The 25,447-nt window shown below is 37.1% G+C and overlaps 1 protein-coding gene across 6 annotated transcripts; it reads right to left on the reverse strand.

Moving 5' to 3' along the window:
- Window positions 1–4,304: 4,304 nt before the first annotated feature.
- Window positions 4,305–25,047, reverse strand: LOC147548387 (uncharacterized). 6 transcript variants are annotated; one of them, XM_086671454.1, is made up of 20 exons: window positions 24,082–24,217; window positions 23,283–23,497; window positions 21,663–22,284; window positions 18,008–18,341; window positions 17,681–17,888; window positions 17,192–17,343; window positions 14,549–14,632; window positions 14,405–14,467; window positions 13,725–13,856; window positions 13,438–13,641; window positions 11,661–11,780; window positions 11,476–11,525; window positions 10,015–10,174; window positions 9,765–9,890; window positions 7,089–7,211; window positions 6,903–7,001; window positions 6,251–6,340; window positions 6,061–6,142; window positions 4,882–5,012; window positions 4,305–4,771 (listed from the first exon to the last, which is right to left on the reverse strand). In XM_086671454.1, the coding sequence occupies exons 6-20, from the start codon at window positions 17,231–17,233 to the stop codon at window positions 4,622–4,624; spliced, it is 1,656 nt and encodes a 551-aa protein (XP_086527580.1). In that variant the 5' UTR covers window positions 17,234–17,343; window positions 17,681–17,888; window positions 18,008–18,341; window positions 21,663–22,284; window positions 23,283–23,497; window positions 24,082–24,217; the 3' UTR covers window positions 4,305–4,621. The 6 variants fall into 6 exon arrangements, with proteins under 6 accessions (XP_086527580.1, XP_086527577.1, XP_086527578.1 ...); XM_086671451.1 differs by lacking the exon at window positions 17,681–17,888 and having other exon boundaries at window positions 18,203–18,341; window positions 24,082–24,325; XM_086671452.1 differs by lacking the exon at window positions 21,663–22,284 and having other exon boundaries at window positions 17,707–17,888; window positions 24,082–24,212.
- Between the last annotated feature and the right edge of the window lie 400 nt (window positions 25,048–25,447).

Below are 25,447 nucleotides of genomic sequence, written 5' to 3' on the forward strand. Positions count from 1 at the left end.
ATGTTGTCCTCACCCCTTTTTATGTGTTGAGTTCAAGTTAAGTGATCACACTCACACATACGAGCGAACCATTCTTGAGTGATTTCATATTTGGAGTGTATGTCCGTGAGGCCGAAGTCGAGGCGAAATGTACTAACTTAGGAATCAAGGTTTTGTGACTTCGGAACATAGATGTGCTCATTATAGTACGACACGTGCATTTTAGGGTAAGACCATTAGTGAAGAGATCTTTAGCTTTTACATGAGCTTATTTACTTGATTTATTATGTTTTGACATGCTTAAACCCTTCACTATGTGAATCATGCTTATCAATGATTTGGATTTTGGACCCTTGTGTATTTGAAACTATGATGTTTGTGGGTGTCATCTATGGAAACCCTCACGAGACCACACTCGTCCACTAGGGCAACTTAGGGGTTTAACGGCTTGTTGCATACGCTAAATGCAACCGGGATGCCTCCGAAAGTGAGTTAGGTCTTTTCTTTTGTTTTGTTTTGCTCGAGGACTAGCAAAATCTAAGTTTGGGGATGTTTGATGGGTCATGAAAATGTCCCATCGAAGTCGTTTAATTTAGTCAAGTTAGTCGGTTTCGAGTCTTTATTATAATAAAATGGTTGGTTTTCTTGATTAGGTGTCTTTTGCAGAGTTAGGTGTGAAAACGGTTAAAAACGAGGAAAAGATGAATGAATGGTATTTTAGTCATTTGGAGTCAAGGACATTCTGGTAATTTGGCCAAGGTCAGTGCGTGGTTGAAAAGTAGAGGTCGAGACGAGTTCGTAGGAGAAAACGGAAGTCAAATCGGAGTCCGGATGAGTGAAATATGCAAAGTCAAAGATGGGTCAAATTTTGTTGACCAGGTGGGATACAATCGGTGCAAATTCAGGCATGCGGGATTCTGCCTGACATGTGTAGAAGGACGGAGGCCGGTGCTTCCGAATCCCGTGTTTTTGTTAAGCAGCGAAATGGACCCTATAGGCCTGATCAGGTGCAGCGCGTTGCAACATTTTCCGTAATCCCATATCCACGTTTTAATCTCATCCGTTCCCTGCCGCGTTATGAAGATCCGACGGTTGCTGAGCGTCCTTCTCAATCTAATGCTTCTGTGTAGCCCGTAGCAACTTAACCTCCATGCTCCCGGACGCGTGTGTTGTTCCCAACCCTCCAGATCCGTGAAACCTTCCATTCGACGGCTTCTGTACGTCCCGCAAGTTAACTCTTTGAGACCGGCTGCACTGTATCATCCGAATTAAGACCCAACCGGGACAGAAGACGCGTGGCTCCTTCTTTTCACTTTTAAGCCCTCCAAAAATTACTTTTATGCCCCTCCTTTTTGTCCTTTTCAATTTTCAACCAATAAGAATCTAATTCTTGTGTAGAAAGCAACCCTAACTTCCTATTTTGACCCTCTTTCTCCCATTTTCTCCCAATTAACTCCTAAAACCCTAGTCATCAACCCATCTATAAATAAATCTCTACCTCCCTCATTTCTCTTTAGACTTGCAAACCCTCTCAATCCCTCTTCTCTATTCCCATACCTTCTCTTTCTCTACTTTTCTTTCTCTAACCCTAAAATCCTCTCTTACCATCTCATCAAAAAAAAAAAAAACCCCTCTTACCTATTTCTTTCTCCAAACTATTTTCTCTTCTCTACTACCAAATCCATCTTTCTCTACTACTACTACTACTACTACTACTACTACTACTACTACTACTACTACTACTACTACTTCTTCTCTACCAATATTCTTTCTTCCATTAATAGTTTTCTCCTTCTTCTTTCCATATTCTTCTACATCTTTATCCCCTTTCATCTCTTCTTTCCAACTTCTTTCTACATCTAATTTCTTCCTTCTCTTTCTTTTCCTTATTTGGGTGGCAATAAAATAGCTATTACATGGATTTCTTGGAGTAAAATTCTTGAGCACAAATGGAGCAAATCTTGGACAAATTGGAGATACATGGGGATATGAAATTTGAACATTCTTGGTGATTTCTTTCCATTAATTTCTTAGTATTTTCATTTATTTTACAATGTCAATGAATGTTACTCTAGATTCCATGTATAGTTAACTTAGCAATCTAAGGTTGTGAATGAAACCCATTTTGGATCTTTATAATACTTGTTCTTCATTAATTAAATCCTTTGATGTGCTTTAATGTCTATTGATTGTTTATCTATATGGATTGGATTTTCTTTCCATTACTCATGCCTCATAATTAGATATTTCATACTTTCGTTAAGTTGTTAGATGGAGTATGCTTTTTAGATGATGAATAATAGTTAATCAATCCGAATCTCTATAAGGTAGACAATTAGAATTAGTAATTATAAAATTGTTTTATCTAGAACATCATCCGGAATCCAAATAGTTCATTATATGGGACCCGAGTAAATACAAAAGAAATTTAAGTAATTAAGTGCTTGTTTTATAAAGTGAAATCGTGCGGTGGATTTCATGATCTTAGATATCTTCTCACCTCTCTTAGATAGTTTAGTTTTATTTATTTTCTTATTTCTTGCAAATCAATTATCAAATTTATAAAGTGGGGTGTGTGTGCTAGTCTAAGTTAGCTATTGACATTTTGATTATTGGGCTAAACTCACCGTCAATATCCAAAGTTACCTACCTATTCCTTGGGACGATTTCCCGATTTACAAATTATACTATAACTTGACCCCGTATACTTGCGGGAATAGACCTATTTTGGGCGTATCAGTGTGGTGGTGGTAGTTGAGGAAGGGTGGTGGGGGAGGTGTAATGCTTGTTGTGGTGGTGGTGAGGGTAGAATGGTACGGTAGATGTTTAGTCGTGGTAGTGGAGCAGAGATAGACAAAAAATTCGCCAAGAAAAATTTATGTATGTCTAAAAAAAGTTACTTTACTTTGAAATCAAAAGCTAAAAATTTTAACTTAAAAAAAAATCAAATTTTAAATTAAATGAAGTCGATAATTTTTGCGTACCAAACTAAATTTTTGACTTTTCTACTCAAATAAGTTAAAAAGTAACTTATTTTAGTGTTGCCAAACGACACCGTAAACTACAGGCACTGGCGTCGTAACTCCCTCTTTGTCGATATCTAGACACCACGGTTGTCTCAAATGCAAAACACTAAACTTATCTTAATTACTTATGTGACGTAGTTATTTTTGTGAAGAAATAATTAGTTATTTGAAAAATATAGAAGACTTGATTTATATTGGTTGAAAATGAAATATCGATGAGTTGGACAATTAGAGATATCTCAAGAGGACACTCTAGAAATAGAGTGTCCTCTTGAGATATCTCTATTCCACCCTCATCACGTCATATTAGAGATCCAAATAAAGTGTTGCATTGGAGATGCGCAGAGTTTCTGAGATTGAGTGTTGCAATCGAGATGAGCATCTCCAATGCGAAACTCAATCTTAGAAACTCGGAGTGCCACGTAGGATATTCTGAGTTTTTCTTAAAAAACTATCTCCAATGCAAAACTCAACTGAGATCTCATATATGATGTGTCGAGAGTGGAATAGAGATATCTCAAGAGGACACTCTATTCTCAAGTTGTCCTCTTGAGATATCTCTAATTGTCCAACTCATCAATATTTGAATTTCAACCAATAGAATTCAAGTCTTCGTATATTTCCAAAATAACTAATTGTTTTTTTACAAAAATAACCATGACACATACGTAAAATAAAAGAGTTTAGAGTATTGCACTGGAGACGTACAAGAATTGAGGATTTCTATTTTCGACACCTAGGGGTGGAAAATCTCAACTGGAACTTGACAGAAAAGACGATTAGAGATTTTTTCATGAGTTTTGTATTGGAGATGCCAACAGAAGGTGGATAGATAAAAAAAATTAAAAACAACATAAAAATGAGCAATTTGTATTGTAAATAGTTTCACCTACAGATACCGCTCACTATATTTCAAGTAAACCACTAAGACGGTACATCCATTCATGGTAGTGAAACCCCTCTGAATATGTACAACTAGACGGACAATATAAACTCCACTTTTCGTCCTACAATGGCATGTCCATGTAGCTGAGATTTGTTTCTTTAATTTTCCTTTTCTTTTCTAATTTCAAAGAGTTAAGAGGGCGAAAAGTTCTCAATCCCTAATGGTTGAACATGACTCTTTTGTAGTACAATAATGGAAATTATTGGTAGAAATCATGACCGAATTTCGTAAATTCAATTTGGTATAATTCAAAATTTCTAGCTAGATAGTGCAATTTACGACACCAGGACTACAGCTCAACAGTCTCCCCAAAAACCTGCTTAAACAAGTAGAATTTATGGAAAAGTTAAAGATGGTTGAACCCATTTTCTCTTATTAGCTATGAAGGAAAGCTATCCCATAACACTTAAAAGGGGCAGTTCATGTTCCAGGATGACTAAGAACTACAGTCTAATTCGGTGAGCATTGAAGTTTCTCCTTTTTTGAGCATTACAAGAGCAAAGAGGAAGATGTAATCTATAATTCTACTCTTGCGAATGCCTTTCGATTGTGATTATACAGTTTGAGCGGGTTCCGGGGTTCTTAAACCCCTCAGCAGTGGACTGTGGTTGACAAGGAGATGTAGCAGCTCTGTATAGTGCAATCTTCCGTAAAATATGAATGTTGTTTGTCACTTTCGACGCGCTGAATTTGAGTGTCTGCTACCATGCGCTTTACTATCACTCCGTATCCTATCAGCATACATGGGTAGGCGAACAATCTCCCCAATCTCATCTAACACCACCTCTTCCGTGATGTTATCCGTTATGCTCCTCATCACCTGTTCTTGATCAGGTAAGCATAACTGCAGTTCTTGTGCATATATTTCTATAATGTATAATAACAGAAGAAAGAGACTGAGAGAGCCAGAGAGAGAGAGAGAGGGGAGACCTTCCGGTAGGTATTGATATCATTGGGAGTTGACTTGTCTGGCCTCATGCGCATGAACACCCAAACTTGTTCCTCGAAATCCCAGGAACACTCAATGATCTTTCCCACATATTCCATTGGATCTTCAACATCTGCGAAAAAAAATATGAGGCCTAAACGAGAAACAAAACAAAATACCCAATTATATATTATATCATTATTTCTTTTATTTACATTTTATATTTTTTCATACAAATCATATTGTACTAGACCTTACTCTTGTATGATAACATACAGAAAACTGTCTTCTAAAGTGGTCTCGAGTTGAATCTTCAATGCAAAATTGCTGTTCTGAGTAACGCTAAAATTCCATGAAAGGAAATGCAGTAAAAAAGGATCAAATTTCTTATGTATGAATATTTTTAAGCAGTTTCGCCCAATGTTTTAACAAGTGTTTTTCCGCCACAAGTAGCCTTCTAAATGTGAACTGAGCCTTGAGGTGTACACCTCGATGAGAAGCGTACATTAATTTATTTTCATTCTCCAAATTTTGTATAGAAAAATAACAAAACAGTCTTTTTACTGCTATGTCATAATCTAAAGTCTTAGGTGGAGCAATGTTTTAATGTTGGATACTAGAATAAACTTCAAAGTCCTCAAAAAGGAACAAGAGCATTATATCTTCGACATACTCATTTAAAGTTCCCACGAGAAGACAAGAGACCTGATGACAGATTGAAAAAAAACCCAATGGAAAATGGAGACAAGTGTACATCTAATTTTTTTTCAAACAGGTATAAGCCTCAGACGCCCTGATGTGTTTCGCATCACAGCGTACCCTTCACAAAGTAAATGCGTACATTTTATTGAGTAGGAAAAAGGTGTACGCCTCGAGAGAAGAAAACATCAGACCGATTAAAGACGCATCCCAAGGCGTACGCCTTACCGATTTTTAAAACATTGGTCCCGCCTAATTTTGCTTCATTCTAAAATTGAAGATAACAAGATCTCAGAAGTGCTTTCCCTAATAATGTGGATAACATTAACATGAAGAAGAGAGCACAAGGCAAACTTAGATGACAAAGCAAATAACTGCAAATTATAAGGAACAATAACTGTATTAGATGAGGAAAGGAATTGCAAGCTAAAGCAATAATAGAGCGAAGGCATAAAAATACAGAAGGGAAACATGTATATTACCCTTAAATAGAATCCGCTTCCCATCCATTAGCTTCTTCTTCCCTCGTTCATAGAGAAAGAGTAATTCACGATCATCAACCATCTACAAGAATATGCACCACTACATTTAGCATGGCCGGCTGAGAAGAGCTGGATAATATAATAAGCTCAAGAAGGATGGGTAATTATAGTGAGAGATAATGATACAAACCTCGTAGAGAAAATCAACAGAGTTCATCTCAGGATATTTCCACTTAAGGAGACCTTCATGGGTACGGGGCACATAAGGATCATCCCAGCCCTGAAATCAAGTATCAGTACTCATTGATGTATAGTCAAAGAAACATTAGTAGAATATTGCACCAAAAAAAGGGGAAAAAGAAAGGAAGAAAATTAAAACAAATGAATAATCACGAGTAGAGATTTTCTAAAATATTAAGTTATGCCGCGACCAAATTTCGTATACATGCCGATTTTTTTTAGGCTGAAGTACACTATGCTCAATATTGGTTTAGACTTGGCCTCCCTGTTCCAGACTGCCAGCCTATAAAAACCTCTTCAAACCCGTGCAAACCTGTGCAAACCCGTGCAAATTCAAAAATACGTGTGAATTTGGAAACCTCTGCAGACCAGTGCAAACCTTACTGGGGAGCTGAAGCCAAAAGACATTGGTGGATCCTTTTGGCAAAGAAAATGTGGTAGAGGGAATTTTGACGATTTTCCTTAGAAAAAAACTAAAATGCATAGAAACAAGAGAAAGGACCCAAGTTTCAGGGCATTTCATCAGTTAGAGATCAGTTCAGCCGTTTCAAAAGTGAAGTACAAAACAATTGTTTCTGGAATAAAAGATGTATCTCAATCACCTGAAATATAAGACCATCTGCTGCGTGTGAAAGCTTTGGAATGAAATCCTTTAAGAGCTTGGTAATCGTAGATAGCAACCAAAAGTCTTTTCTTCTAACCTGACCAAATTCAAAACCACATTAATGGACAATATAAAAGAATTGGGAAGATGAAAAAAACTTACAAATTACAATATATCTTCATACTCTGAATGGCTCCATCTCATATCTGTAATAAGGATTTCTGCTTTTATATATATATTGGCGTTCCATATTTCGAGGTTCTATTACTTCTTTCTCGAGCATCTTCCATCTTTCACAGAATGGACGCTGCATCAGATTTTCATTAGAACTTCATTAATTTTATAACACCTAAAAGAAACAAGTGAAATGGCTGAATCGAGAAAGCCACTATGCCAACCTCAGAAAAAGTGCCAAAACTATACAGAATATTACAGAGGACTGCGAGAATATTTTCAACGATGTTGTGTGCAATGGCTAACATTTGGACCCATGAAGTACCAGAAAACTATGTTGGTTTGAAGCTAAAGTAACTTCATATATTAAGGTAAACAAGAAAGTCAAAAAGCATGGTGAAAGAGTATTACGTGTTTTACGTGCTCCACAGAAAAAGCTAGTAAGTATCGTATTGCAAATAAATGCAATGCTTTACAATTCAAGAACTCGACATAATAATGAATCTGCATATTTTAAATAATCAAAAGCTTTCTTATTTGGTTGCAATTAAGAAATTTTGCAAATCTAACCTCTACTATAGACACTTGATTGATTGCCATTAGATCGTATATCAGGTATCTTCTCTCTTGCTAGTAAGTATCGTATTGCAAAAAAAATGCAATGCTTTACAATTCAAGAACTCGACATAATAATGAATCTGCATATTTTAAATAATCAAATGCACCCTACCAAAGTGTTGGTCAATGGATCTATGGGTGTATTTCGTCAGCAACGTTCTCAGTGTTGGTCAATGGAAGGCCGTCCAGGGTATTCCAGAGCTCGAGAGGGATACGACAAGGGGACCCTACATCCCCATTTTTATTCTTACTGGTAGGGGAAGTGTTGAGTCACTGTATGCAACTGGCGGAGGGGAAGGAATGGATTACAGGATTCCAGGCTACAGCGTCGAGTCGAAGAATAAATCATCTTCAATTCGCGGATGATACGCTTTTCTTTCTTGATGAAAGTGTGGACCAAATGGACAAGCTCAGGGATATTCTTATGTGGTATGAGCTAGCTTCAGGTCTGAAGGTTAATTTGCTCAAGTCATATATCTATGAGGCCACGAAAGTGGGGGAAGCCAATAGGAACCACGAACTCCTTAATAGGTTTGGATGCCCGGTCAGAACCCTCCCAACATCTAATTTGGGACTGCCATTAGGACACAGGTATAAAGCTAAAGCATTGTGGGATCCGGTTATTAAGAGAGTTAACAGGAAGTTAGCAATGTGGAAGGGTACGGTCCTATCCCGAGGGGGGAAGGTAACTCTTATTAAAGCAGTCCTCCAAGCACTACCGACATACTATTTATCAATGTTCTCTATTCCCTCGGGGGTGTTGAAGATCATAGACGCAAAGATGAGTAATTTTTTATGGAATGGTAAGTCGGATAGTAAGAGGATGCATTGGGCTGCTTGGAAATACGTTAATGCCACCAAAAGCAAAGGAGGATTGGGCATAAACAAGTTGAAGATTATGAACCAAGCTTTGTTGTCAAAATGGATTTGGAGGTTTGATCAAGAAGTAGGAAACCTTTGGAAAGAGGTGGTTGGCGATAAATATGGCGAAGCCCCGTAGCAATGGGCCACACGAGTTCGTAATTCCTCTTATGGTTGTGGAGTGTGGAAAGGAATTCAGGGCCTTCTGAATAGATTCCGAAACCTTACTAGGTGGGAATTAGGTAATGGTGATAAAATTCGATTTTGGACCGATATTTGGGTAGGTTTGACGTCACTTATGGAGCGATATCCTCTGATTTATGGGATAGCGTCAAACAAGAATGCGACAGTTGGGGATATGTTTAATCAGGAGAGGCAAATTTGGGAGGTAAATGTCAGGAGGGCTCTAAACGACTGGGAAGTTAACATTTATGTGGAATTGCTAGAGACCCTACAAGAGGTCAGAATCGGCAGAGAAGCAGATAGAAGAGTCTGGAAGCACGATGCTAAAGAACAGTTTTCTGTAAAGCAATGTTATGCTCTGATGGATGAAGGAGATCAAATCATAACTCCAACACTAGTAAAAGTACTAAGGAGGCTGTCAACCCCTCCAAGAGTTGGATTTATGCTTTGGGCCTCCTTCATTGACAGGATCCCAACGGTGGATAAGCTGAAACGGAGAGGCCTCCAGATCGTCAATCGATGTGTTTTTTGCAAGCAGGAGGAGGAATCAAGAGATCATATGTTCATCCATTGTAGGTCGCTAACAGTATTTGGTCATATTTCTTATCGTCTATGAAGATACGATGGTGTATGCCATCCTCGGTGCCCCACCTTTTTGAACAATGGGAATCTGTCCCAAAGCCAAAAGCAAGAAAGGAAATATGGAATATGATCCCAGCGGCGATAGTTTGGAGCATATGGAAGGATCGTAACAATAGAATCTTCAAGGATGCTAATAGTAATACGAGTCTAGACGTGGATGATGTAAAATCGCTTATTTTCGTATGGGCGAAGGGTCTACCTAAATTTAGTCATTCGTCGTTTATAGACATTGTTTGTAATTGGGAGGCGTGGATTTCGTGAGGAATCCGATAGCCTCCTCCACTCTGTATAGTCTCTTTTCTTCTTTAATATTAATTCAAATTTTCAAAATAAAGTGAAGCTTTCTTATTTGATTGCAATTAAGAAATTTTGAAAATCTAACCTCTACTATAGACACTTGATTGATTGCCATTAGATCGTATATCAGGTATCTTCTCTCTTGCTTATTTGAATCTGGCAGGGTGTCTATCACCATTTCGCCATCAAGTAGCGTCCAGTTGTGTATACCCTTATCAGAAAAGGATTAAAAAGTTCACCATACGAATTTCAGGAAAATCTCCATTTTGCAAGCCACGATTATAACTTTCCTGAAAGCATAATAATCCTGAAAGTAAAAACACATTAATACGGACCTCAGTTTGTTTTAGTGGAAACCGCATCTGGACTCTACGGAAAGTAAAATTTCTATCAATCAAGTAACACCCGTGACCAATTATAAGCAGCATATATCGTGTGCCATCAGCTTTCCATGTAGCATAATAGTACCGTTGCCTTAACAATTGTAAGTTTTCCCTGCAATTGATATGATAAGTGCAGTGTCAGTATAAAGTTATTTCAAAGTACCAACTACCAAATAAAGAAGATATTATGCCTCTAATCATGGGATGACTGAAATGACGACATATTTCAATCAACAATACACATGACTGAAATTTGAGATATATTAGAAAAGTTCAACAAAAAGAGATTATATAGGTTCCCCCAATACATAGAAAAGAACGACACAAACAGGATATGCCAGTAGAAAATCTAACTATGAGGTAATCTAAGGAAAATATAAAAAAAATGAAACATTTAAACATATCACATTTCTCCCTCTCTCTTGCAGTCGGTTCTTCTTCACTCTGCCCGGTGGCGGATAGAGATTCGAGAATATACGTCCAGGAGGGGCCAAATAAAAAAGATTAAGACTACATTTTGTTGGAATTTCTTCTGTTAAGTACTACATATTTAACTTACAAGGTATAACTAACTATTTCTGTAGCTATAAAAACTATTGATACTACAAAGTTAAGATGAAAGAGATATTTTTGAAATCGTACAATTAAGTAAATTTCAACATAATTAGATCCGGATTTTCATGGCTGAAGCTAGAGAGAAGATGAAAGAGATACCAAAAATAAAAAGAACAAACAAAAAGATTAAATTTTAAAAAATGTTAAAGTCCGATACAAATACTAACTAAAACTCCTCATGTAACGAACTAAATTTAGCAAAAAACTAAGGCAGTATTCCAACAAAAACTAAAACAATATGCCACCAAGAAGATTCGAACCTACGACTAGAGTAAGAGGCTAGGTACAGAGAGATGAACCAACTGAACTACCACTTCTCCTTATTTGGTATTAGGGTAACAACTAACAAAAATTCAATTGTATTAGGGACGACTAATCTTTACTTCTTAAATGGTTTATCGGGGTGAGAGAGGCTACATAGGCCACTCTACCCCCCTCCCCCCCTCTCTCTCTCTCTCTAAAACACTGATAAGGCTTACGGAGATAACCAAGTCACTCGCCGAATCATGACTCAGTAGTTAGGGGTACCTAAAACCAGTTTTGATTGTTCCCCACCTCCGAGAATTTGGAAGTCACTAAGGAGTCCTACAGACAGGCCAGTTAACAAATAATATTTCATTTCAAGAAGCTTATGAAATGAATCTCATGTAACTTTAGTAAATGAAAGTTATACTACTAATAGCCTCACAGCATAACAAGTAGAGCCTAATACACTAAACCGCGAGTTATCAGCACAAGTGCACAACCAGTTAACATTGCTCGTCCTACTGGCAAATGACAATAAGAGATAAACATAACCTGTTGAGAGAAACCGGATGTGATCCTGGAAATTGAGACGTTCCTCTTGCCTATAGAGAAAGAATGCAAGTATTTTGTAACTCATCGTGAAGTAACTAGCAGTTAAGTCCTATAAACGCATTTGCTAGTACAACGAACTGTCCGACTGAGTCAAGAACCATGACAAGAGATTTTAAAGTACCTACCCCTATTGGTAACTTTAAAGTGTGATAGCAGAAGTTTCTCATAGTATCTTGTTGTGCGGAAGGAATTGCATCTCCCAAAACGTCATCATTTGTCATTACTTCATTATGCACATGATTGTCCTGAAACAAAGAGAAGAACATTAATTCCCTTAAGAAAATTAGTTTTTACATGACGTTTTCGGAAAAAAAATCAAGGAATGAAATGTCGAAAGTTCGGATTTTCAACTTAGGGATACAAAACCAACTGACAAGAATTTCGTGCAAGATTTTGAGCGAAATCAATCAACAATTTTCGAAATAGGGTGAATCTAAACTTACCTTCATTTTTTCTGGTTCAGATATTCACCTTTCTTGACTGATTCTTCTCAGATATTCAAAAAATCTCTTCATCTATTCTTAATAACTATAATATTCTTATTATCGATGAAGATCCATCAAGTTTTAGGGAATTTTGGTGATGATTCTGATAGAAAACCTAGAGAGAGAGAGAGAGAGAGAGAGAGAAGAGAAGACGAAAGAAGAACTCGGCTGGGTTGAAAGGAAGAACCGACTTTAGATATTAGGGTTTTGCTAAGTGGGCCACAACTTTTTGCTACTGAAAAGTTTTATATTTAGAGCATCTCCAATGCAACACTCAACTCTAAAAACTCAATTTGACACATAAGATTAGTTGAGTTTTTAACAAAAAACACTCTCTAATGCAACACTCAACTAGAATCTCAATATGATGTGGTCCACATCATCTTTTTACATATTAAAATAAGAAACAAGAGTAAATGTAAAGTAAATGTTGAGTTCTTTTGAGTGTTGCATTGGAGAAGAATTTTTAATTGAGTATCTCAATAGTGGCACATAGGAAAGAGAAACTCAAATAACACTTGGCACATTGGATTAATTGAGTTTTTGTTGAGTATTGCATTGGAGATGCTCTTAGTGTTGGGAAGTTTTAAAGCCACCTCTCTTTACTGTTAAAGGCACCTCTCTTTCCTCACAAATATCCCCTTAAATTTGTCTTTAGGGGCGCCTTTAACACTTAGGTGGTGCCTTTGAAAGTCTCAGTCTCATTTTATTTCAGAATAGCCCGTAACTGTTACTATTTATAACAGATTAGCCCTTACCGAACTGTTTTTAGGGGTGAGGAATTCAATTTAGCCCACTAATTTAATTGTTTTATTGCATATAGGTCCCTAACCTAACTGTTTTAGGGTAATAAGGAGTGGATAATTAAATTTAACCCTAACTTAACTGTTTTATTGCATATTAGGTCCCTAAGACACTAACCTTTCATACTAAACACACATTAATAAGGATACCAACACTTCCGTCGATTTGTAAAATTTCCACACAGACCGAAACGTTTCCACTTTTGGACTGACAGACCGAAATTTCGACCGAAACCGACATTTCATTCCTTGAAAAAGAACACTAAAGAAACACCAGTATAAAACTTCAAAGCTTAAACTGCATTTCTGGGGGGGAGGGGACTAAGGCTGTTTGGTTACTCTTCCAGACTCCTTTTGCCTTTCTGTGATAAATCTTTTTCATAACCAAAAAAAGAGGATACTATCTATAATTAATTCACATGATATTTCACGGACAAAGGGCACAAAACCAACAATAATGGTAAGGACGTCATTTGATGAGATGGCTATATATATATATATATATATATATACATATAATTATATTCTGAATGTTATCTTCCAGACTCAGTGAAAATAATGAGAAGACATAATGGCACAAATAAGGAAGAAATATTTCTGAACAAAGCGCATACCTGCAAAGGAGCTGAGTTACCACCATCATCGTCATCCGGCACAGCTTCACCATTGAGATCAAGATCAGAAGATCTTTTCCACTCTGGAGTGGAAGGGCAAACCACATTCTCCGGCTTCCTTTCATGACAGAGTGCATACAGCGAATTAATATAATCTTCTTTATAAATTCCCGGAGGACGTGCATTAGAAAATGTTTGTAGTGCCTGCCCAACAACAAATAGGGAGTTCTAAATAGATGAAAATATTATAACCAAATGGTTATTTATGAAAAATGCACATTGCTCACCTCTGAGACGGAAATTGATTGTGATCGCATAAGGAAATGAACAATCATAAAACCTGTGCGATTATGCCCATGAGTACAATGTACGAGAATATACTTCTTCGCCTTCTTTTGGCGGGAATAAAACTGAAAAACCTGGACAAAACCTCAATATTAGTGGCACAGTGATCATATGCGATCTAATGCTGATGTTTCACCGAAAGAGAAACAATTTCTTACACTTCTTCAGTAACAGAACGGATAATTTGAAGATTAAAAAATTTTGTTTGAACGATGAATTAATTTACAAGGATGTCAAGGTCCGATTAAAAGTGGGCCTTGACTGGGCAGAGTAACACACAAGATAAGGCTACAGTGTTTTAATGAGCAGACTTTCAAAAGATTAGATACAGTAAATATAGAAAAAAATAAATTAATAATCCTCAAAATGTCAGGTTAGCTGCATCAGAATTGTCCAGTTTTTCAGACATTTAGGCCATCCCATGTTTTCAGTTTAGTTTCATAGAAGGTGATAAATCAAATGTTTTAAATAAATGCATATAAAGAGGCAGAGAGAGAGAGAGAGAGAGAGAGCTTAAGTTCTGAACTAGCTATTTCGTAAAACCCGTCTACTGTGCCACCACCTATACATGTACGATGTCCTACCCTGTAGGTGCACAAAATCAAGTTTAAAAGAATTATACCTCGTAGACAAAGTTATTAACGGACTCATTATCAGGCACGGAATCCCTTCCCTTGCACGCAATCTAGGTAAAAAAGGATAACATGTCACTCAAAATTCATATGCATAATCAGGAATGCATTTTTAAGAGCAATTTGCTTCTCACCTTAACATGCTTGATACCTTGTTTCGTCCAATCCCCCGGTTGATAATACCGAGTAGTGTTTGTCAGATCGATTACTAAACCAAGCTAAAGATAGAACATGAAAATACACTGTTAACCAACCTTACAGTATTAATTCTGAAAAACTTTTTTATTTGATGATCTTACTCGTAAATTGTCAAGAATGCATATCAAAGTGGTACACAACTAGACTGAAAATTGTAACAATTAGATATGGTCTGAAATTACAAAATACAGAACTGTTTGTACATAAATAATTGAAAATAAGAATAAACAAAAAAAAATAGAAATAAAAATGAGTGGCAGAATAAAGTAGTTCCCAAGTCATATAGTTTTTACAAGTGATTAAAAAGAATCGATCCTACAAATCCTAATGCATAGTACATTCCAGGATACCAGATGCCTACTCGTCAAAGCAGATCTTGAGAAAGGCTATGATCGGGTAAGTTCGGACTTCCTGTAGCAGACAATGGAGAAAATGGGATTTTCATACAAGCAGCAACTCTGGATTTATGGATGCATATCTTCGGCAACGTTCTTAGTCCTGGTTAATGGTAGACCTTGGAGAGTCTCCAAAAATTCCCTAAGGATCCGTCAAGACGACCCAATCTAACTGATGTTGTTTCTTATGGTAACTGATATCCTCAGTTTATGCAACAAGCAGAGTCGAAGGTTTGGATCAGGGGTTTTAAAGCAATTGCTGATGGAAATTCATTGAATCACCTGCAGTTTGCTGATGATACATCATTCTTTACAGATGAGATTCGAAGATAACTCAAGAGGCATACAGACATTTTTATTTGGTATGAAGCGGCCTTCGGTCTGAAGGTAAACTACTCCAATCCTCAATTTATGTAGTACCTCAAGAGGCAGACAGAACGCTATCAGGCTTGAAGACAAGAACACTACTGAAAGGAGGAAAGCTAACTCTTATCAAAGCAGTTCTATCAGCGCTGGCTATATACCTTCTCGCTCTTTATGCTATCCAGGAGGAGTTCTAAAGGTAATAGAGAATAAGATGAGCATTTTTTATGGGATGAAAACTCAGAGGATAAAAGGATGCACTGGTGGCCTGGTCAATCATATGTAAAGATGTAAATGAAGGAGGCCTAGGAATAAAAACAACATAAGAAACATGAACAATGCCCAGTTAACTAAATGGTTGTGGGGACTTACAGAGGAGAAAGAAGCACTTCCGGGAAGGATTATATAAGAAAAGTATGGGAGCTCCATGAAGAAGTAGGTGATTAACAGGAGGAAAACACACGGGTGCGGGGTTTGGAGAGGGACCAGGAACCGGTGGAGGAATACATGGAGCTAACTGATGGAAGGTTGGAAATGGACCGAAGACTGTGTTCTGAGAAGATAGCTGGTGTCATAACATTACCCTGAAGGACAGGTTTCCAGCTAATATATCACATAGCAAACTCATAAGAAGCAACAGTTAGTCAGGTATATGACTCCAACCACGCCTACTGGGATATGAACTTGAAAAGAACTTCAACGATTACGTCGTTTAGGAAGTCCCTATACTGATAAAGTTGCTGATAGATGAGGAAAAAATCCCTAATGAAGAAGAGGGTGTGGAGAGAAAAAGAGGATAAAATCACTGTAAAAAATTTACAGAAGGAAGAAGCCAGACGGGATAGAAGATCATCTACTGATAAAGTGATAAGCATAATAATGTTGACTAAACCTCCTCTCCCAAGAGTATGTTTTACCGTCTGAGCTGCCTTCAGAAACTACTGACAGTGGATCAGTTAACTCGAAGAGGTCTCTGCCTAGTTAATAGGTGTGTCATGTGTAAAGAGGCGGCAGAGTTGGCAGATCATCTGATTCTTCATTGTCAAGTAGCAACAGCACTTCGAACTTTCGAAGTTACTTCACTACCTCTATAAAGCTAAAATGGTGTAATCCAAGGTCGATTAAAGAAGTGTTGGAACAATTGCAAAGGGGGAAGAGGAGCAAGGGATTCAAATAACTTTGGAGCATGATTCCTAAGGCCATTATTTGGGGAATCTGGAAAGATTCCTATAGTAAAATCTTTAAGGAACAGAATATGTATAATTCAATTGGAGAAGACGGAATAGAAGGTTTGCTGTTCCTCTGATCCAGAAACCTAAGTAATGCCAGAACAATTTCTTACAATGACTTCGTTCAAAATTGGGAGACTTGGTTGCCAAACACCTTAATCAAAAGTTTCAAAAAAGAAATTAATTGTTTTATCAGTGCTGTTAGAAAGTTGGCACTATAAAGCCACTTCAGGCCCAAATACTTTGTTATATAGTCAAAACCAGTTTTTATCCTCGTCGAGATTTAGATATTCATATTAACTATTACCCACAATATTTACACAGATTGCTCTAATTAGTTCGCCATTTAAAGCAATCTGTGAGTAGCATGTTAACTTTCTGACACAATAAGAACCCAGAAAAACAGAAAAGTACTTCCCCAGTTTATAACACCATAAAAGATGTCAAGAACAGACACTAAACATGCAAAAGATAACGAGCAGATGTTCTACTTTGGACTTTCAATAGGAAAGGGAGACACTTGTTAAGCATCCAAATGAAGACATAACGAAAGAAATGTTTATGATTATTAGCTTAAAGTCGGCACACTTACTTCCCTTCCTTGTGATCTTTGTAGATGAATAACCTGTCTCATAGAGTATCTTTTACCAGGAGCAATGCAATCATTAAATGTTTCATCAAGAGGAACTTTGGAAGGGATTATGCAACCTATATTCTGACCAGATGAAGGGCAATCCAACCAACCTGATATATGAAAACTGCTATGAGAATGTTTCGCACAAGTCACATGCAAATGTTTACCACAAGTCACATGCAAATGAGAAATGAAATAGCAAATGATATGAAAGCAAGATCACAAAAGAAGCTTTTCATGCAAATGAACAAAAATGGTTTTTTATGTGATATCTTACTACGTAAACTCTAGCCTCAATCACAAATTGGGTTTTTACGTAGATTGCTTCTTGCTTGAGTTAAAACTAAGAGTACAATGAAGAACCTTCTATCTTAGTCCATGATCATGGCTGTAAACATTATACTATCTAGTCTAATTACTACAACCTGTATTTAACTTTTGTATTACCTACATACAAAAGCAGCTGTTATCACCTGAAAAGCATTCCATGCTTTCATTCATACTGAAGGATTTGACAGCAAATAGACAGAAAGAGATGTGTCTTGATTAGAAGGTACGTAAGCTTCGGATGCTATTTAGCTAAACCATGGGATCTTTTAAATACTTGACATTGATAATGTGAAATTATCATATACGACTGAGGTTATAGCCATACCTGGAGATTACATGTAAGTTGTTTAACTTCGAGCAACAAAACAACTGCTCTCATAGTTCCCACCAAATGTAAACTTAATTCCAAAATATGATTTAATAGAAACTGGAATGTACACATACCAGAAATTTCAGAAAAAAATCCGAAGAGATTACCCAGGTAAAAATTTCAGAAATAAGGTGGCAGGAGCCACGAACACATACCGATCACTCCATTAGACATACAACATTCGATGGAAAATCAAAGAATATACAATCAGATTTGCATATCTATTACAATCTACAAAAAGTTACATGAAGTATATTTAGAGCACCTACCAGGAGGAAGCTTGCTTTTGTCATAAACTCTTGTGTCTCTATTCTGGACAACAGGATCTGCCCTTCTTTGCCGTACATCCCGCACTGGTCCCTCATCTGAGAGCTCTCTTCTCAGTTTCTGTCGTCTTTCTTCACGCTCCTAGGACATGAAGCACACAAAATCAACAATGAACCGAAAAAAAAAAGTTTCCTTTAACAAAAAAAAACAAGGTTGTATCTGAAAGGCCGGTGTTACGGGGAAATAAAGAAATTTTCCAGGGTGTGAAGTTTTGGGTGGAAACAAAAAAAATTAGATTTTTTTATTTCCCCCAAACAACCAAATCCTTTTCAGCTTCTTCTTCCTTTCTCCGGCGACTCCACCATCTCCAGCGACAATTTTTTTTTTCGCCTGTTCTCCATCTCCGGCGAAGGGGAGGATCCCCTTCGAGCTCGTCTGGTGCAAACCAGACGAGTCTGGTTTGTCTTCAAACCAGATCCCGTCTGGTTGCAAAACCAGATCCCGTCTGGTTGCAAAACCAGATCCCGTCTGGTTGCAAAACCAGATCACGTCTGGTTGCAAAACCAGATCCCGTCTGGTTGCAAAACCACATCACGTCTGGTTGCAAAACCAGATCACGTCTGGTTGCAAAACCAGATCCCGTCTGGTTGCAAAACCAGACGAGACTGGTTTTCTTCAAATCAGATCTCGTCTGGTTTGCACCGGACGAGCTCCGGCGAAGGGGCTCCTCCTCTTCGCCGGAGATGAAGAGAAGAGAGAGAAGAAACAGAAGAGAGAGAGAGAGAGAGGAGAGAGAGAGGAGAGAAAGGGGAGATAGAAGATGATGTCGCCGGCCGTCGCCGACAACACCCGGCCGGCGACTTTCTGCCGGCAACCTATAAGGGGTGTTTGGTTTTATTCTTTTTTATTTCCACCGTCATCCCCGGAAACATTTCTGCTTTCCCCAAAGCGGTGGCCTGTCTGAAAAGAGCTACAATTGCATATGTACGTAACTGAAAGATACTTCTCTTAATTTGTCAATCACCAGTTCACCAAAGGTGGACCATTGACACCTTCCTATAACCCTAGTAACTGAAACGCGAACAAGATGACGAACTTGAGAAACAAACTTCTCTATCTTTTCATATGGCCTCTATCCTAATTGCACAACTTCGCAATTCATTGAGAAATAAAAATTTCAGTTGTTCAAGTTGGAATAAATTTCGGTTTCATTAGCAATTTGAATTAACTTGTAATGACTATAATATATGGACATACTCACAAGAATCTAACACTACATTGTTTTATGCATGGTATAGTTGTATCAATTATCAAATATATAGTATTCATCAATATTTAATAATGATGGAGGACGTGAAGTACTTCTCGGTGGGATGTCGATATAAATAGGTTTATGTTTATTGACTTTGAGAATCATCATACCGAAACTATAATATTGCACACCCAAAACACTAAGAGGATGTTTGATTTTCTGCACTTATAAGTGCTACAACTTGTAACCGCAATACCACTTGTCCTACATCACTTCTAAGTGCATGATATTTGTTTTTATTACATCACATACAGAAAATGTGTAATTATCTACTTTTTCATTATGTGAACTCCTTATTTTTTTTGAAAAGTTTGAATTAATCTGGAAAAAAAAAAGAAATAAGGTATATGAATATACTTTTAGCAACTATTGAATCAAACAAAAAAAACCACAACCCAAAGACGACAGCAGGGTCTGGAAAGAAAAGGAGACGAGGAAATTAGTGTTAACTTCTGTAGAAGAAGCAATGAGAAAAAAGATCAACTCAACTTACGCACCATAAGGATAATTTGGAAAACTCAAATCCCACCGAGAGTTAGTTTTACTCTATGGGCGACAACCTTCAGAAGCTTCCAACGGTGGACCAGCTCAAAAGGAGGACTCTAGTCAATAGATGCATTCTATGCAAAAGAGGCGAGGAATCCATCAACAATTTAATCTTACACTGCCAAATAGCTACAGTTCTATGGGCATACTTTACTTCATCCTTAAAGATTAGTTAGTGTACGCCAAGAAGCATTGTTGATGCAATGGAGCAGTGGGCAGGGCTTAAAGTTAAGAAGAATAAAAAGATCATTTGGAAAATCATCCCGGCTGCAACCATATGGAACTTATGGGGCCACAGGAACAACAAAATCTTCAAGGAGGCTAACGTAAATAGCCGAGTAGACATAGAAGACATTAAAGAATCTATTTTTGTTTGGTCTAGGACTATTAAGGAATACAGAGACATCCTATATAGATATGGTAGTGGACTGGAGGCTTAGGTAATGTAACAAGTCCCAATATCTTGTAACCACTTTTATTATACATACCTTACTCTTAATATATTCATTCAAAATTTTAAAAAAAAAATCAGGTTTACAAATGCTTGGTGTGAAAACATACATCGCAAAAAAAACTAAGATTTATGATGGAGAAAGGGATAAAACTGCATTGTGGAGTTGGGTTAATTATGTGATTAGTAAAGGAGGGGAGAGGGGAAGAATTTACAAGAATGGCAGAGGATGTTTGATTTTCTGCACTTAGAATTGCTTCCACTTACTAAGTGATAATCACTTGTGCTTAATTTTTTAGCACTTATAAGTGCTACCACTTCCTAAGTGATAAGTGATACTAATTGTAAGTGTTATGTCGTTTATTTTCTATCACTTCTAAGTGCTTGATTTTGTTTTTATATTAATTCTAAAATGTTATAAAAACAAGTAATTGTCTATTTTGGCCTTAAAGTATTTAAATATTACCATCTCATACTAATTCATTAAGCTCATGAGTTTACTAGTTTAGGTACAAAACAACTGAGGTTTATGAATATTTTGTGCCAAAAACATTAACCGCAAACAATTAAAAATTATGAAAGAGAAATAGCTTGCATTGCATCATGGAGTCTGGGTGGTTTCGTGATTAGTGAAGGAAAAGAGGTAAAAAAATTTAGGAGAAACTTATCTGAAAGATGAGTGAAGGGGCAGAGCCATCGCTATAGTCATAAAAAAATTTGTACTTATCAATTAGTTAAGATTTTCTTTTTAATTATGATTATATTGGTCATTATTATATTAGGAGAAGGATAAAAATGTCCTTAGCACTTACTCCCTCCGTCTCATATTCATAGTCCATTATCGAAACTCATCCGATTTATTTTCATTTTGTGTGTTCCCATATTGTCCCTATTAAATAAGAATGCTAGCATTAATTGTAATTCAATCTGGTGAATTTTATTAGACAAAAGTAGTGCATGCATTATCTTTCCTAATAAATGCACTTGATATTCATAGAATTAAGAAGGGGTATATTTGTCAAAATATTGGATATTATAGGCTATATATGATATGGGACTTTCCTTTTTTGGGTTGTCAAAAATCAAAATATAGACATCTTGTCCATTCTTACCCTGCTCTTATAAAATAGGTTTCATGGGTCGGCACTAGTACCTTGTACATTGTCACTACTCACTTGCATATCTTTGATCATGCCCCCCTTTTCTCCTCCAAATGCACCACAAAACTGCATGAGGTATCACCCTTCGAATTCTTTATCCATTCCTTCAGAACCCTTATGTTTTGCGAAAACTCCTTCAGAACCCTTATATTTTCACTGACCCATAGATTTCTACTAATCTCGGTTTGTGCCAGCTCATACCTATGCTTGTAATGAAATAACTTCACCTTATCTGCTACCTTGCAATGTACATTAGAATGGTTAATCGATTCTACATCTTCTTGGTACATGATGCATCTATTAACATTCGTACCTACAATTACACCTCCTACCCCAGAACAATAGTGAGGATATGTTCTTCAGCTTATGGGAGTCAAACTCCACTCTCCATCTCTGGGAATGGCTTTCTGTACTCCTTTTTACGCCACCAAATATTAGCATGTAAGATGAGTCTCCAAAACTCTTTCCTGTTCTTACAAATCGGAGTCTATCCAATTGAAACAAAACTTGTTTCAGATTCCTCTAAACACTTTAACTAACCTAAGAGAGTAATCAAAGAAGCTCCAACAACACCAGAACAGGAGTCCAGAATATAGTACAAAGGAGCTTCATTACCTGAACGAGTAAACAAATAAGCTTTGAATACTACCACCACCCATTTAACATATAACACATTTATTATTTGCAATTCTAATAGTTTTGACCATGAGTTGATAATATACAAGTCATTCTCAGTGAATGTTTTTATTCATCCTGGTTCCCGATTAAGACATCTTTATAGTTATGTTTTACTTTACGTTTTCTAGTCACAGGTATTGCGTGAGTCATATAAGGAAGAGGACACCAAGTCCACCTCTCTTTGTGGAAGGCTAAAGAAGGGTGACCCATTACTCCATTAGGCAAAATTACTCATGATAAGTTCATTGTTCATAACTAAACTAATATAGTTCCTTATTTTTATTAAACGTTATAGAATGTGAATGGCTTTTGATAGTTCCTTGGTTTTATTAGTAAAAATCTTGAGCTTAGAGTTATATAGATGATGATTAATATATTGTATATATATATATATATATATATATATATATATATATATTTATCTTTGAATTTCTGCATCACGGATACAGTACGGTTTAGTAAAATCAAAAAGATTTACGATTTGACAACCTTGATATATGGGAGTATGGGACGATGACATTAAGTCCGCTTTTACTTAAAGTGGTTAGTTTTGAAGTAAGCTAAACACATGTATTTTCCTGCTGGGAGAAAAAGACTGAAGTGTTAGATTTGAAGATGCAGATAATCTTCTATAATGAGAGACCATTTCCGAGAATGTTACTTATAAATCAGCTTGGAGGAGGAAGTAATCAACGTAACGAATAAAGTCTGCTATATTTCTTTATTGGACTGTAGGGTTCAGACATTATCCTATGACGACAGTTGCAGCTTCCTTAGTCGGTTTCGTAATGGGCATTGGATCCTTATCTTGAGGCTTATATCTCTATCATATATAAAGTTGTTGATTACAATATTGTTGGATTACTATTAGAAAGCTGCTCTGAGAAATCAAATTCTGAAGAGAAATAAAAAGAAATTGGAAGAAGAAATAGTACTCTGCGCTGCATTTGAACTGAAGTCTCCTTTTCGTGTACGCCTTCTTCTTCAACATGTCTGAAAATCTCATCTTCGTCTTCTTCAGGTGATGGGATGGCATTTAAGTCCATTGAGATGATCGTCCAGCATCAACCAAACTTCATATGTTTGTTCACAAACTCAGTCAATCGCTTCCAACAATTACTTATACCAACAAGGATTTCAAACTCATTACCTGGCCAAACATTAAAAGAAAAATCATAATGAGTAAAGACCGTCGATCCCCACAATTTAGTGGGATAGTACCCACAGCATATGTAGCCCTTTTAAACAAACCTCAAAACCCTAGTTTTAGTAGAGATATAAAGAAAGGCGCATAGACGTTAAAAAGATGGAGGAACATAATCAAGAAAGAGATGAAGATTATAAATGTGACTTGTATAGGATTAAGCGAGTTTCCATTAAAAAAACAGAGATTTTTGCTTCTCGTATTGCAAATTTTTGAATTAAATTTATCTATTCACCAAAAACTCAGCAATTTGATCAATTAAACAGTTCACAATGGCAAATAAAGAATCCTGATTCGTGCATATTTTGTTCCAAATACGAAAGTTTGTAACTTCCTTGAGAAATAAAACATACAGACAAAACTCTCACTCATTTGCGGTAGAAAACTACATAAAACCTAAACAAAAAAATGTCAAACCTTTACCCTAGAAATGGAATTGCAAGAAGTTTCAACACGAAAAAATTGAACATATTGGACGACCTAAGCTAGTTGAACTTCTAAATCGAGTTTAGAGAGTGATATGTATGTACCTTGACGAAGCGTGAGGAACGAATGGTGGAGTTCAGGGGATCAGAGTATAAAAGAGAGAGGAGAGATAGAGAAGACGTAGAAGAAGAAAAGAAAACCTAGAAAAATTTAAGAAGTTGCTGAAACTGAATTCATTCCGTGATGGGTTTAACCTATTTTAGATTAAGACTCCGAAATTGGAAAAGAAGAAGTCCGCAAAACTACTTTAATCTACTCGGATCCAGCAGTAATTTGATATCTATGTCCAATTGGTAAGTACATGTAGGGTTCTCAACAAAAAAAAAAAGTACATGTAGGGTTGGGAATCGGTCCGGTCAGACTTACCGCGGATATGTTTTGTCGGGCTCGGGAGGTCCGGGCCCAACAGCATCATGGCCGAAAGGAGTTCCGATCCTGGTCGGGCAAATCTAAAAATTACTTGCCCAAAGCCCGCCCACGACCGGATTTATTCTTTGGGTACTCGGGTGTCGGTCCAGGTCAACCCAAACTACTAAAGATTTTAGGGCAAAATTAGAGACAGATTTAGGGCGACATTTTAGGGTTAGATTTAGGGCAAAATTAGAGACAGATTTAGGGCAACATTTTAGGTCAACATTTAGGACAAAAATTGGGGCAACATTTTAGGGAAAAAAACCAGGACCAAAATTAGGGCAAAATTTCTTAAGAAGAAATAAGAAGAAACAAGATGAAACTAGAAGAAATTAGATGAAACAAGATAAAATAAGATGAACCAAGATGAAACAAATCTTCTTCGTTCTTCGTTATTCTTCTTCGTGTCTATTTTATAGTGATAAAACCCAGGTAATGAAGTAGAAAAGGACTCCAGGAAATGAGAGACAGAGAGATGAGAGATAGAGGATTATAGGACATGAGCGTGGTAGTTTGGAGTTGATGATTTTCTCTTCATTTTTGGCAGAAGAGGGGATTCTTCAAAGAAAATAAGAGGAGATGAGATATGAGTTTAGGTCTCTAGGAGATGAGAGAGAGATTGAGGTTAATGAGGTTTTTTTCTTAAGAAAATGTTTATATACCTGGGGTTACAACCGACCAGAGTTTCAAAACCGAGACCGGACTGCCAACTCTAGTCGGTCGGTCCGGGTTTGGCCCGATCGGGTTTCAGACGGTCTCGGGTGTATGGGCCAAAATACGTTACCAGGAGCGCCCCCAGAAATCCACGATTAATGGGCTCACATGGTAACCAAGCCTATGCATTACCGGTTAATAAGCCCGAGCCACCAAGCTTCGGGCACCCCGAAGTAATGTTAAGATACGCAAGTATTCCAGCCTTGGGTAAAGAGGTTCGTCCTCACCAGCAGACCTACCTTCGCATATCCGTTGGGAGACGTTATGATGATTGAAGTGTAGGGT

This window comes from Eschscholzia californica, unplaced genomic scaffold (assembly GCF_041429995.1).
Source record: "Eschscholzia californica isolate CP2 unplaced genomic scaffold, dmEscCali1.0.p SCAF_3, whole genome shotgun sequence".
Lineage (NCBI taxonomy): Eukaryota > Viridiplantae > Streptophyta > Magnoliopsida > Ranunculales > Papaveraceae > Eschscholzia > Eschscholzia californica.